General features: G+C 42.0%; 1 protein-coding gene across 1 annotated transcript in view; it reads right to left on the bottom strand.

The window, feature by feature from the left end:
• TBC1D5 (TBC1 domain family member 5) overlaps positions 1 to 12,798 on the bottom strand; it is a 534,463-nt gene that overhangs the window by 57,816 nt on the left and 463,849 nt on the right. Inside the window, exon 19 of the mRNA XM_057545046.1 lies at positions 11,146 to 11,211. Coding sequence (XP_057401029.1) covers positions 11,146 to 11,211 — 66 coding nt within the window. The remainder of the gene's footprint in view (positions 1 to 11,145; positions 11,212 to 12,798) is intronic.

Genomic DNA, 12,798 nt, shown 5'->3' with positions numbered 1-12,798 from the left:
TGTGATGTTAAGTAACTGCCACTGATTATTTTTAATGGATGCTCTGTGGATAGGGTTTCTCCCTTAGCGAGTTCTGATTCAAGTCCAATAAAGACAAGCCCTAAGAAAGAGGTTTTTTGAGGGTGCTGCTGCACAGGTCAACTAGTGACATTTACTGGGGATGGGACTTTAAGGGTGCTCCAAATTCATTCTTTTTCCTCCAGTGGTTGCCAGGCTGCTGTTTATCAAAGGCTATGGCAGAGCTGGGGAGAGAGGGTGGAAATAGGGAAAGTTAAAATGTTACAAAGCATGCTGTTGTTGACTTAAAAAAAATATATATGGACAACGTGAGAGCTGCGAGTTAAGTTTTACTTGGGGCACAATGAGGACTGCAGCCCCAGGAGACAGCGTTTCAGATAGCTCTGAGAAGCTGCTCCGAGGAGGTGAGCGGGGAGGGGGGCGGGGGGGGGGTGGAGCCAGGTTATATAGGAGTTTTGTAACAAAGGGCAGGTAGTCTGAACATCAAAAGATTATTGTTAAGTAAAGAAAACCAGATATCTCAAGTTAAGGCATTTAGCGCTTTTCTATACCTGGGAAGATGCAAGAGTCTCGGCTCACTGAAATCATTCCTTTGATATGCACCTCAGCTGTCTGGGGCCAGCATCCTGACACATCCTGAGTCTCCTCAGGGCTCACCACAGGGCGTGGCTGCAGTCTGATGGCTGTTAGATGGCAGGTGTTCTTTTCAGCCCTGAGTTTCCTCGGCTCACTCACGTTGGAGGGCTGCGATCCTTGATGACTGTGACATCCTCTGTTTATTGATATAGCAGGAAATATTTCATTTCTCACGGCTGTTACTGAGATTCAGCCATTTTTTTCTTGAATAGATGCTCCTCAAATTGACTCAATCCTTTGACTAATTTTCAGAGTTCTGAACAAGTTGATTTTGGCATTCTTGCCATTCTTCTTGCTACTTTTATGGAGAAACAGATTTTTCAGAGGTCCTTATTCTGTTATTCCAAAAGTACATCCCTCTATAACATGTTTTTTGGACTTGGTCATGAAAATTTGTCTTTCATTTATATAAAAATCTGCCTTACCTTCTTTAAGGAATGTGAAGAAAGAAATTTTGTAGTGCTCCTGAATAATTAGGATTTTTCTAATTTTTTGCCTTTGCAAACAAAATGACAACACTCTGGAGAGGTACATCTTTAGGTACAGTTGGCTATCTCTGTAAGATAAATTTATATACATGGAACTGCTATGTTTAATGGTATGTACATTTTAAATTTAGATGATTCCAAATTGCTTCCTCCTAGGATTTTAACAGACATATATGTGTGTAATATATATTTATATATAAGTGTAAATGTAATATGATGTATGATATCTTTATCTACTTACTTATTTGGTTAATCTGATGGAAGGAAGATTTCATTATGTTAGCTTGAAGTTTCTTGATAACTAGTGAGGCTGAATATCTTTTTAAACAATATCTCTTAACATAATAATATGGGCCATCTGAAGGTCCTCTGTGAATTGTCTCTGTTAATTTCATTTGAAAAAACTGATTTAGGGGAGTTCCTCCTAAATTCTAGAACATAGCCCTTTGTATATATGTCTGTGTATGTTTACATTTACCTTCATGGCTTCTGTTTTTAGGGTCCTACTTAGGAAGGCATTTCTTACCCAAGATGATAAAGTGAAAAACAACTAAAGTGTGTATTATAAACCTAGGTTTTTCTTTTTCCTTTATGAACATTTTCTCCTTGCTCCTTGGAACTCTACTCCTTAAGAAGCTTTTATTGCCTTGGGGTGGTGGAAGATAAAGCTAAAACAAAAGGAATGTTTGCTCAGCTTTGAGTTTCAAATTACTTTTAAAAGTCCAGAGAAAAAAAGAAATCTAAGAAGCCAAAGCATTTTGATTCACAAGAACATGGTTTTCTTCACAAAATGAAATGAAAAAACTTCCATCTTTTTCTAAGTTTATACAACTGAATTTATCTGTCCCTTCAAAATTTGGATCATTCACCTATAACTCTGGTGCTGGTGACTTTTTTTTTTTTTTTTTTTTAACAAATGCATTTTTTTTTAAAGTATTTGTTTATTTATTTATTTATGGCTGTGCTGGGTCTTCGTTTCTGTGTGAGGGCTTTCTCTAGTTGCGGCAAGTGGGGGCCACTCTTCATCGCGGTGCGCGGGCCTCTCACTGTCGTGGCCTCTCTTGTTGCGGAGCACAGGCTCCAGACGCGCAGGCTCAGTAACTGTGGCTCACGGGCCTAGTTGCTCCGCGGCATGTGGGATCCTCCCAGACCAGGGCTCGAACCCGTGTCCCCTGCATTAGCAGGCAGATTCTCAACCACTGTGCCACCAGGGAAGCCCTGGTGCTGGTGACTTTTGAAAGGCACTACTATAGCGGCTGTTTGGATTTTTTCTTTGTTAATTCCTCTATTAAAGTTTCCTACTTTTTCTTGGGTCAGTTTTGATCATTCATATCTTCCCCCCAAAAGCCATATTATACGGCAGGTGGAATAATGCTTATGCCCTTAATCTCCAGAGCCTATGAATATGCTACTTTATGTGGCGAAAGAGACTTTGCAGGTGTGATTTAAAGAACCTTAAGATGGGAAGAGTGTCCTGGGTGATGATGGTGGGTTAGTGTGAACACGAGTCCTTATAGTGAAACAGGAAAGTAGAAGGAGTTAGAGCTGTGACTAAAGAAAAAGAAGGCAGCTGAAGCAGGAGAGGGAGCTGATGGTGGTGTTGGCTTTGAACGTGGAGGAAGGGACGTGAGGCAGTGTGGATCCTCTAGAGCTGGCAACAGCCCTCAGCTGACGGCCAGTGAAGACATGGGGACCTTGGTTCTACAGTCACAAGGAAGTGAATTCTGCCAACAGCACAGATGATTCTTCTCTAGAGCCTCCTGACACCTTGGTTTTAGCTTGCTGAGACCTGAATCAGACTTTTGATTCACAGAACTGTTAAAATACTGGGAAATGCTCATTATTATTTCTTAAGTATTTCAGAAGTATTTCTCTACTTATGATCTCTAAACTCTGAACATTTGACATTATAGTTCAGATTCTGAGTTAATCTAAAATTCCAGGTAGACTCATTTAAATTTTATTATCCTGTTGGAAAACGTTACAATTCTGTGGACTATAACAACTTTTGCCCCCATCTTTCTTCCAAAATGAAAAAAAAAAAAAAAGCATATATTTCAAGCGCTCCAAGGTCCTGTGTGGCTAGCGGACACCACACTGGACAGGACAGGTATAAACCACTTAACAGTCTAAATTTCCAAATGTTTTTCACAACACGCAGGCTGTTACGTAAAGTAACCATCATAACAAAATAAGCTAATGACATATCTAGGAGAGATCTTTTGAATACCTGCTTTAATAAATTAGCTCATCAGTTATTTACTGGGTGAGATTTAGTATCCAGTTACCCAATCCAGAAAGAACTTGAAAGTGTCCTGTTCTCCCTAAGTTTCTTTTGTAGCTATTATTCTCCTGGGCAAACTACCTTTTCAGAGATAACACTAAGCCAGCTCTTATCAGAATTTATCTCTGAACGATCAAATTCCAAATTGGTGGTAGTATTAATAAAGTACTACTTGGCCTGTATCTCGTATAAAAACCCTGTACAAAATACATTTCCCCTCAATTATAGAAATTAGCTAACATTTTTGTGCCCTTTGGGACCGTAGACATTTAGACCTTAAGAAGACAGAGTCACCAGCACGTGAGACAGAAGAAAGGACCGTCAGACTTCCCGCCCTTTCCAGGCCTAGCACATGGACCAGGACAACACGGGGTAAATGGATGAGACACTCCATCACCCGGGCCTCACCCGGACAGCTCCCAAGCTGAGGAGTCAGGACTCTCAACACGCCTGCAGCCCATAAACCGCACAGTAGCCCTGATACTCCTGTAAACCTTTGAAAGTTTTTACATTAACCATTTCCTGGGTTGCACCAAAACCCGATGCTCATTCCTAGGGGAGCCTGCAGAGCCCCGCCCAGATCCCCCCTTCGGGACCGAGGCACTTGTTCCCCCAGACGCAGGGAGCATGGGCTGCCGCTGGCTCTCACGGCTTCCTCTCTGGAAACAGCCCCAGCCGAGGAGAGCTGCTTTGCCCGAGAGCCTGCCCCTTCCCCGGGGAACAGCTCCAATCCCGTGACTGGTTTGGGTGGACGAAGGACAAAGGCTGGCCCCCTTGTCTCAAAACAGACAACTGAGGGCAACACTGCTTCTTTGACTCCCCACGTATTGACCCTGAGGGCACACCCCCGAAGGCTTCCCACCCGAATTCTCCAAAGTCCTGACCCAAGACAATTGTTTACAATTATATGGTAGGGCATTCTCGAATATACTAAATACAGACCTATTCTCAAGCCACCTCAGGCATGCCCAGTCTTCCTTTCATAACCAAACATCGGGGAACAAGCCCTATGCAGACTGATCTGAGGACATGTCTCTGGAAACTCTGCCCAGCGCTAAGGATGGGGGGATGACCACAACAGGAGCTCGTGAGAAGCTCCTAAAACAGCAGCACAAGGGAAACACAGACTTGTACCTGCACTGACTAACCTACAACCCCAGGTGGTAAAAGCAAACACATAAGTATAAACAGCGGGACTCTGGAAACACAAAAGAGGGACCATCCAATCCTGTCTCAGGCCATCAGACTTGTGAGCTACATCTTGAAATCTGAGGAGTGGGCAGTGGTGGGGGTCACGGCTCAGGGAAGGTCATTTTTGGGCAGAAAACATGGTATTTACGAGGCAGTTAGACTCCTGGGAACATGGAGCTCAGACAAAGCCTGATTAATCCTTCAGCGCTTCCTGCCATCCATATGGAATTGAAAATGACACCAATACCAGTGTAAACAAAATAGGATTAAGTTCAACAGAGTGCTTCTGTTTCATTTGATGATTACTTCAATGGTTTTCTCGGGGGTGGGCTGGGGTGGGGAGGAGGGAATCAAATTCTTTCTAAAAGTTGCCGGTACCCCAAATGTGAGCTTCTTTCTCTCTTGGTCATCCAGCTCTAAAAATAGGGGGAGGGAGGCAAGAGGGAAGGTGGGGCTCTAAAAATAGGGCCAGCTAGACCAAGAAGAGCAGCTTGTTCCCATGTGAAGGGGTTTGGCCTTTCTCTTGTCAGTAGCGATGGGAGTTATTACAGATGTTAAGCAGGAAAGTAGCCTGAGGACTGACTACAGGAGCTTGGCTGAACGAGGCATCTCCTGACTGGCCCATGCAAGAGATTATAAGGCTTCAACTAAAGCTGGGGTGATAGATTTGAGAGACACAAAGCACAATTCCTCAAACCAACACCTGCTGAGTCAGCACCTGCGCTGGAGTCTGAGCTCCGCTGGTATCTAGTTGTGCGGCCTTGAACGAGTCACTGACCCTCCACAGGCCCAGTTCTCATCCACAAGGGAGGCATCCACTTCACGCGCGCTGTGTGTCCTAGGTGGGTCGCGTGTGTAAAGGGCTCAGCGCGGCTCCCGGCGTCTGCCACGCGCTGCGCAGACCCAGACCATTTCCAGCACGCTGGGCACTTCCAAATCCAGAGCAGGCGGGTTCACAGGCAGTCCTCTGGTCACAGACCTGCCAGTGCTCTCCTGCTGGGCTGTCCTTCCGCTGGCTGCACTGCCCGGTGACCGCCCGCAGACCTGGGCTAACTGGCTCTGAGCCCAGGACCACCACGCACGCCACGCCCGGGAGCGCCTGCGGGTTCGGATGCACGCCCTGGTGCGAGCTGCAGGGACGTACCTTTTTCTAACATGCGCAAAGGGACTCCTTGGACTAGATATGGCCGTGTCTGGGTATATTAAATCTTTCCTTCACTCTCTGTCCTTCTCTGAAAGATTCAATAAAACTTCCGGGCCCCCCCCATGCTACGTGTCAGTGGAGGTTATCTGTCAAGCGCCTGAGTTGACTGAATGAGCTTCACAGGCATCAGTGGGGACCCTGACCACAGAGTGGCTGGGAGAGAGGAAAGGAGGAAGGGGAAGAATATTTATTAAGTTCCTACTATGCCTCATGCATAATATTTTCATGACTTTTCTCTCATTAAACTCAATGGGAAGCAAGAACAGAGGTTGGGCTGTATTCCTAAATAGTCAGGCAGAACCCCCATAAACCTGAAACCAGCTGGGGGATCTGGACACAGGACACCCAAAGGCAAAACGTTCAGGAGGCTAGGAAGTCTGGGGGTCCCTGGTGGGAGGCCTGGCTCAGAGAGGCGGGAAGGGCAAAGCCTCTGGGAAGCCCGGCGCTGTGGCCACAGGAAGGGGGTCGCCTTGACGTCATTCAGTGACCCGGAGAAGACAGGACGTAGCTGGGCCCCGCCTGGTGACACTCTGGTACCTCACAGACCTGAGTGACAGAGAGCAAGAGGGCTCAGGTCTACTCGTTAAAAACATACATCTTGGTGCCACAGGAGGGGAAAGGAAGCAGGCTGTACCTGCAGCCCCTGTAACAGACCTGGTTCTAGCCTGGCCAGAGAGGTCAAGCTTTATCGCATCCAGGGCTGGCGTGCAAACACAGGGTTTCGGATTGTCAGAAGACATTGTTAAGCAAAGAAAAGACAGAGGTGTTGAGTAGGTTCATCTATTTGATTCTGGAAACCAAAGAGGTACCTGAGGAAAACACATAATGATGCCAGCACCAGGACCACCCCCCGAGTAGGTAGTGCCCTCGAGCCCTTACTATGGGACAGGTAACTGCCCTTGAAGCAGCTGCTCTCTTTCTCTGTCTTTACAGGCGAGCGGTGAAGTGGCCTCGCTGGGTCATCCAGCAAGGCAGTGATGAAAGCAGGACCCTAACCCAGGCCTGACTCCAGAGCCCGGGCTGGGCAAAGATGCACCAGCCTGCTCCCCTACAAAGGGCTGCAGTAAATGTGACATCAAATTAAAGAAAAGTGGAATGAGGTCTTTGGATATCAAAGGGCAAATTCTGACCTTGTTCTCAATCCAAAAACAACTCATTTATTCAATGTTTGTTGGAGTAAGTGTTCCAAAAAGAGGCGTTTTCTAGCTAACTGATGCGTCCCCAAATTTGTTTTACATGTTCTGTACTTCTCTGCAATTGTTCAGAACATAATGGAACTACTTGTTCTGCTTCAGGACTATCATGTCTCAACAACACCCAGAGGGAGCAGTACCGGGTCATCTACCAGAATAACCTTTTGGCTCTGTAGTCTCCTCCCTCATCCTTGTGGGCAGCAGCAGCTCTCTGTCCTGTTGTCACCATGTCCTGCTCAAGTTGATTTGACCTCCCTCTTCTTTGTTCTACCCATCTGCTGCTTGTCACCTGCACTGGGACTTTTCTGTTAGTGTTTTCATTGTGAAGGTCCAGAGTGAAGTCATCTCCAGGCACGAGCTGTTAACATATTAATGTGACTCGCATGTTGTCTCTCAGTTTAAAATCTATTTTTTTTTTTTTTTCCTACAAGGCATTATAAGAAACTTAACAGTGGATACCCTTAGTGAAATGGGCTGGCAGAAAGAAGTGGGAGGAGAAAAGGGGGTTGTTTTATTTCCCATGTAATGCCTTTAATTAATTGGGGATTGTCTAATATTATATGTACTTCAGTTTTACCTTAAGAATGTCAACAGTGGTTATCTGGACAGGGAGATTTTTGATCTTTCTCAACCTTTTTTATTTAGAAAAGCAACCTGATACATGCACCCCTATGTTCATAACAGCACAATGTACAATAGCCAAGACATGGAAACCACCTGAATGCCCATCAACAGATAAATGGATAAAGAAGATGTGGTACATATATACAATGGAATATCTCTCAGCCATAAAAAAGAACGAAATAGTGCCATTTGCAGCAACATGGATGGACCTAGAGAGATTACCATACTAAGCAAAGTCGTCAGAAAGAGAAAGACAAATACCATATGATTATCACTTATATGTGGAATCTAAAATACGACACAAATGAAGTTATCTAAGAAACAGAAACAGACTCACAGACATAGAGAACAGACTTGTGGTTGCCAAGGTGTGGGGAGGGGAGAGGAAGGATGGACCAGGAGTGTGGGATTAGCAGATGCAAACCATTATACACGTAATGGAGAAACACAAGGTCCTACTTATAGCACAGGGAACTAAATATATTCAATATCCTGCAGTAAACCATAATGGAAAAGAAAAAAAAAGAAACAACCTGATAAATGTTATATAATGATATCTATGATATCTATATATTCATGTTAGTAACATAAATACATATACACGAATACAAATTTTAACATTGCCTATGGCAATAACTTGAGAAATCTAAATTTCTTTCCTAAGGGTCCACTATATGATAATACTTATATACTTCTCTTGTTGGAAATTCTAAATTCTCTTTGGAAGTAATGTCTGTGTATATGCGTGTGTCTATCTCCCCATATTTTAAAGTTTTTTAGTTTATGAATTAATAATTCCTAAGTATCTCTCGAAAAAAGTTCCTGGGGGTAGATATGCCAGTTCCAAAAATAATTTTGAAGAAACCCTTTGAGTTGCCAAAAGTGAACTGTCCTGTGGCACATTTTTTTATGATTGCAACCTACACCGAGAAATATAAAATGGAACTTTCCAACAATTTTCCAAATATTATTTATTGACCTAAATTGTGAGATCTCACTTTATATTCAGAATTGTCTTCAAAAAACTAAAACCGGTATAATTACTGTGTGTTAAAAGGCAAAGATACAGATATGAAACCTCATGGGAAGAAAAGACTATCTACAATCAAAGAATCATTGAAAATATTGACATTTACTTAATTTCTTGAAATTTGCTCCACTGCTTTGAAAAAAAGATACTTGGGAAGTCTAAATGTTAGTTTTATTTCCCTGAAATGAAAAGTATACCTACTCTTGTGGGTTTAGCACGCCTGATGAGATTCTCCAGTTTCCAATATTACTGACCCTAACAAGCAGAGATTGTTAGAAAGTTTTTTGTTGCCACCACTGACTATTTTGGTTTACTTCTACTTCCCCTTGCTTTCTGACACTCTGCAGGAAGTGTGTTGAGGGAAACACACTGTGACTTCTCCAAATCCGGGTAGGTATCATCCTACTGTCTCATCACAGATTGGAAGCTCTTTATCTGGCCTCATGTCTCATTAAGCCACTGGACTCTTCCCTGTCAGACTGATACAGTCTCTGTTGGAGCAGGGCAGGCAGGGTAATTTAGAACAGGGTGTCAGAGAAGGAGCTGGTTCCTGACCATGAGGGCTTGCTGGGTCATCTAAAGCACCGGGGATGCCCTAGCAGCCTGGTGAAGCTGGAGGGAAGCCCAAGGGACTGACGGAAACAGAGCTCGGCACACAGTAGGCACTCAATGAACACTGGTTGAATAAGTGAATGAGATGATTCTACTTCTACAACACAAGTTATCTGAATAAAATGATACAACCTCCTTCTTTAAGCGTCTATTTAAAAAGCGACACTGTTCACGTGGCTCTGGTCTGCAGGAAAACATGGACTGAGCAGTAGCATAAAAGCAGAAGCCAGAACAGACAAGCCAGCCTTCAGCTTTCTCTTTCCACAGGTATAAATAAAATGATCGGGCTTCAATACCCAGAGGAATACTCTGCGGGGCGAACTCACTTTGGGATAACAAAACTCTGGTTAAAAAGTTGCCTGGGGGGAATTCCCTGGCAGTCCAGTGGTTAGGACTCCGCGCTTTCAGTGCCAAGGGCCCGAGTTGATCCCTGGTCGAGGAACTAAGATCCCGTGAGCCACGTGGCGAGGCCAAAAACGAAGTTGCCTGGGGGGCTCAGATTTTAATTTTAGGAAACAAATTTAAGTCCTACGAATCCTCACTGTATCAGAAGATCACATCAATATTCATCTAAGCGCAATAACTGACAAAGCTAAAGAGAAGTCATCTGGAGGTGATCTGCCTCTTCTACTGGCCATGTTACTGCACCCCTTTGTTATACAGATCACTCCACAGACACCAAGCAGAGTAAACAGCAGCTTTTCACAGAATCCCTGAGCTTGAAAAGCCCTAAAGGTCAGCTGGTTCACTTACCAGAACACAGCCAGAAACAGTACCTGTGAAACACACAACTATATATAGAAGTAAGATCACACCCCTCTGTGCCACAGTATGTTTTTTAAGATGTTAAGTCAACACACCACTGATCTCCTAATCACAATATATTGTTTTCTGTTAATTTATTAAAAAGCACGGATATTATGGAGACATATCATTATTAGAACAGTATTTTAATACTAGTAGCATGATTGTACTGTGTGGATATTTTAAATTAAGGAAGAATTTGATAGGAATTTCAATTAATACGGCTATCTTTTTTGTCTGAATTTGAATGGAGGATTCTTAAAGTTAGTCTAGGCTTCCATTTAATACAGAATTCCTCTCTGTATTAAAACAAAGCATATTTTTAATCTAAAAGATTATATAATAAAAGATGAATGCAGCAACTTTAAATATTTATATGTTTCTAAATTCCACAGGAGCTGCTGAATATGGATTACCATTATTCTGTATTTCTTAAATAAACTTGTTCTAGATTTTGAACACACAGTTATGATATTTAACTATTATCTTTTTATTTTAAATCATTGCCAATGACTCTACATAGAGATTTGTCACACTGAACTTTAATTCTGTTAATATGATTCATAGTACAAAGCCTGTACTTAAAAACGTATTTCAGAATCAAGTTGTAATTCTTTTAGCTAAAATACAATAAGTACCTCTGGCTAATACATACAATAATATGCATACACACAGCATCTAAAATGTCTTAACCTCAGAACTAATTTGTCAAATCCTGTCACAGAGCACCTATGCACAACTGAAAGAACACTTCAGCGTGAGCTGCCAAATAAAACGTGGTGGTAAAATAATCACAAAATCTAGAGTGACCATATTTCGGCAAGGAAAGAAGCTGGTGCAAACTTGATAAAAAACCCACATCTTAACCGGATTTGGCATCAGCACGATATGACATGAGAGGGGACTTTTGTTCTTAACAACAGTGCCACTCAGTGGCTGAACAATGGAGTGAACTGATAAACAGCATGAATGGAAGGTGGGCAAAAAGGAAAATGGAGCTTGGGAAGAGGCAATGATAGTACTGCAGGCAAAGAGATACTGCATTGCCATGGTAACTATACCTGGGAGGTCAGTTAGGGTCTGGACAGGAACAGAAACCTGAGCATCGCTTCCTGTAACTACATCGCCTGGATTTCATAAGAAAAAATAATTAGATTTCATAAAGAAGAAAAAAAAAATCAACTTTTCTTTCATATTTAATGCTGGAATACTTTTACTTATCAACCTAATTACTAAAAGTACAGTCAAACAGAAAATACAACACAATCTTAGAAAAATCAACATAAAATATTTTTTAAAGGAACTGATTTTTAAAAAGTGTTTCCTAAAAAGCTTTTGTGCCTGTTTTTGTTAAGGAAAAAAACAAGTTTCTACTAGTCTAAAGTAGAGGAAATTTTAGCCATCAAAAGACTTGGCTGAGCAGATTTCATTATGCTACAAATAACAGCATGATTTTATATTTTCTTATTTTTTTTAAAAAATCTTTATCCAAAAGTAAGTTATATGCCTTTATTAAGAAGTCAACATTCTTCTGAAATTGATTTCCTCCTGCAACAGACAAAATTTATTTTTAACTAAACTTGAAACCAATTTCTTCAGTGATAAGATAAAGACCTAAACAAGTTCTAATTTCATATTAAGTATTGAAAAGATTTCATAAGTTACCACATGCACTTATAAATGTCAACATGTAAAAATAAACCTGTGAACTGCATACCCTTTAAACTTGATATACTTATTATAGGCGAGATTTCATTTACAAATTGGACCTGCAGTAAATGCTTAAAATAAAGAAGTGTTCAAATTCAAAAAACAGAGGAAAAGGGGGTGGGGGGAAGGGAGTACATTTAAAAAATGCAGGAAAGAAAGGAAAAGGAAATACTGCGAAGCACTTGAGGTACACGACCACTGAGAAGGAAGATTTTTTTGGTTCTTTGATTTCCTTCCTGGATGACAAATATGAAGCACAGTCCCTGTGGACAGAATCATCCCCTGGATAGATCAGCATCTGAAGCCCCATGCTATTTTGAGATTAACAAGCTGAAAAACAAGCCTTCTTAAAAGGCACCATATTTTCTATGTACGATAACGTATGATTAACAGATCTGCTTTCCCTGTAGCTTTTACACAATAGTAAAAAGAATCAAGTTTTGAATTATATAACAACCCTCCGTGCCTTGACCACTTGCTACCATTATGATTTACAGCACAGCCAGCTCATCTGGAAATTACTGGGTTGTCATTAGACCATTCCTATCAATTAATGGTACATGCATTTATATTCTCCTATAGCTGAAATAAAATCTATAAATCGGTACATATGCCAAACAAGTGATAAACAACTTTTAGTGGAACTTCTCAGGTCCTGAATTTTCCTAATATAGTTAACTCTCTATTCACTGGTGAATGGTGTGCCTCATTTTCTGTACATCTGAAAATTTTCAATACTATGCTTGCTACCCATTTCACTCTGCTGCTTCTGGATCACCTATTAATGTATATTTAGAGACTGAGACTAATTTTAATATTGGATGCCACCAGGAAAATGATGGAGGATCATCTGTGCTCCCTCCTCCCTTCAGGACCCCGGCCCCAACAGAGATGCCAACAGCAAAAGGCATTTCAAGCGACAGATACATGAATGTTGGCTTTTCTGTAGAACTCTTCCCCTATACAAGCACAGGTAATCGAGAGTTAACTAACCTATGAAAGCC

This window comes from Balaenoptera acutorostrata, chromosome 4 (genome assembly GCF_949987535.1).
Source record: "Balaenoptera acutorostrata chromosome 4, mBalAcu1.1, whole genome shotgun sequence".
In the NCBI taxonomy this organism is placed as follows: domain Eukaryota; kingdom Metazoa; phylum Chordata; class Mammalia; order Artiodactyla; family Balaenopteridae; genus Balaenoptera; species Balaenoptera acutorostrata.
Note: the sequence above shows the minus strand (reverse complement) of the source record. Positions and strands in the feature narration are given on the sequence as shown.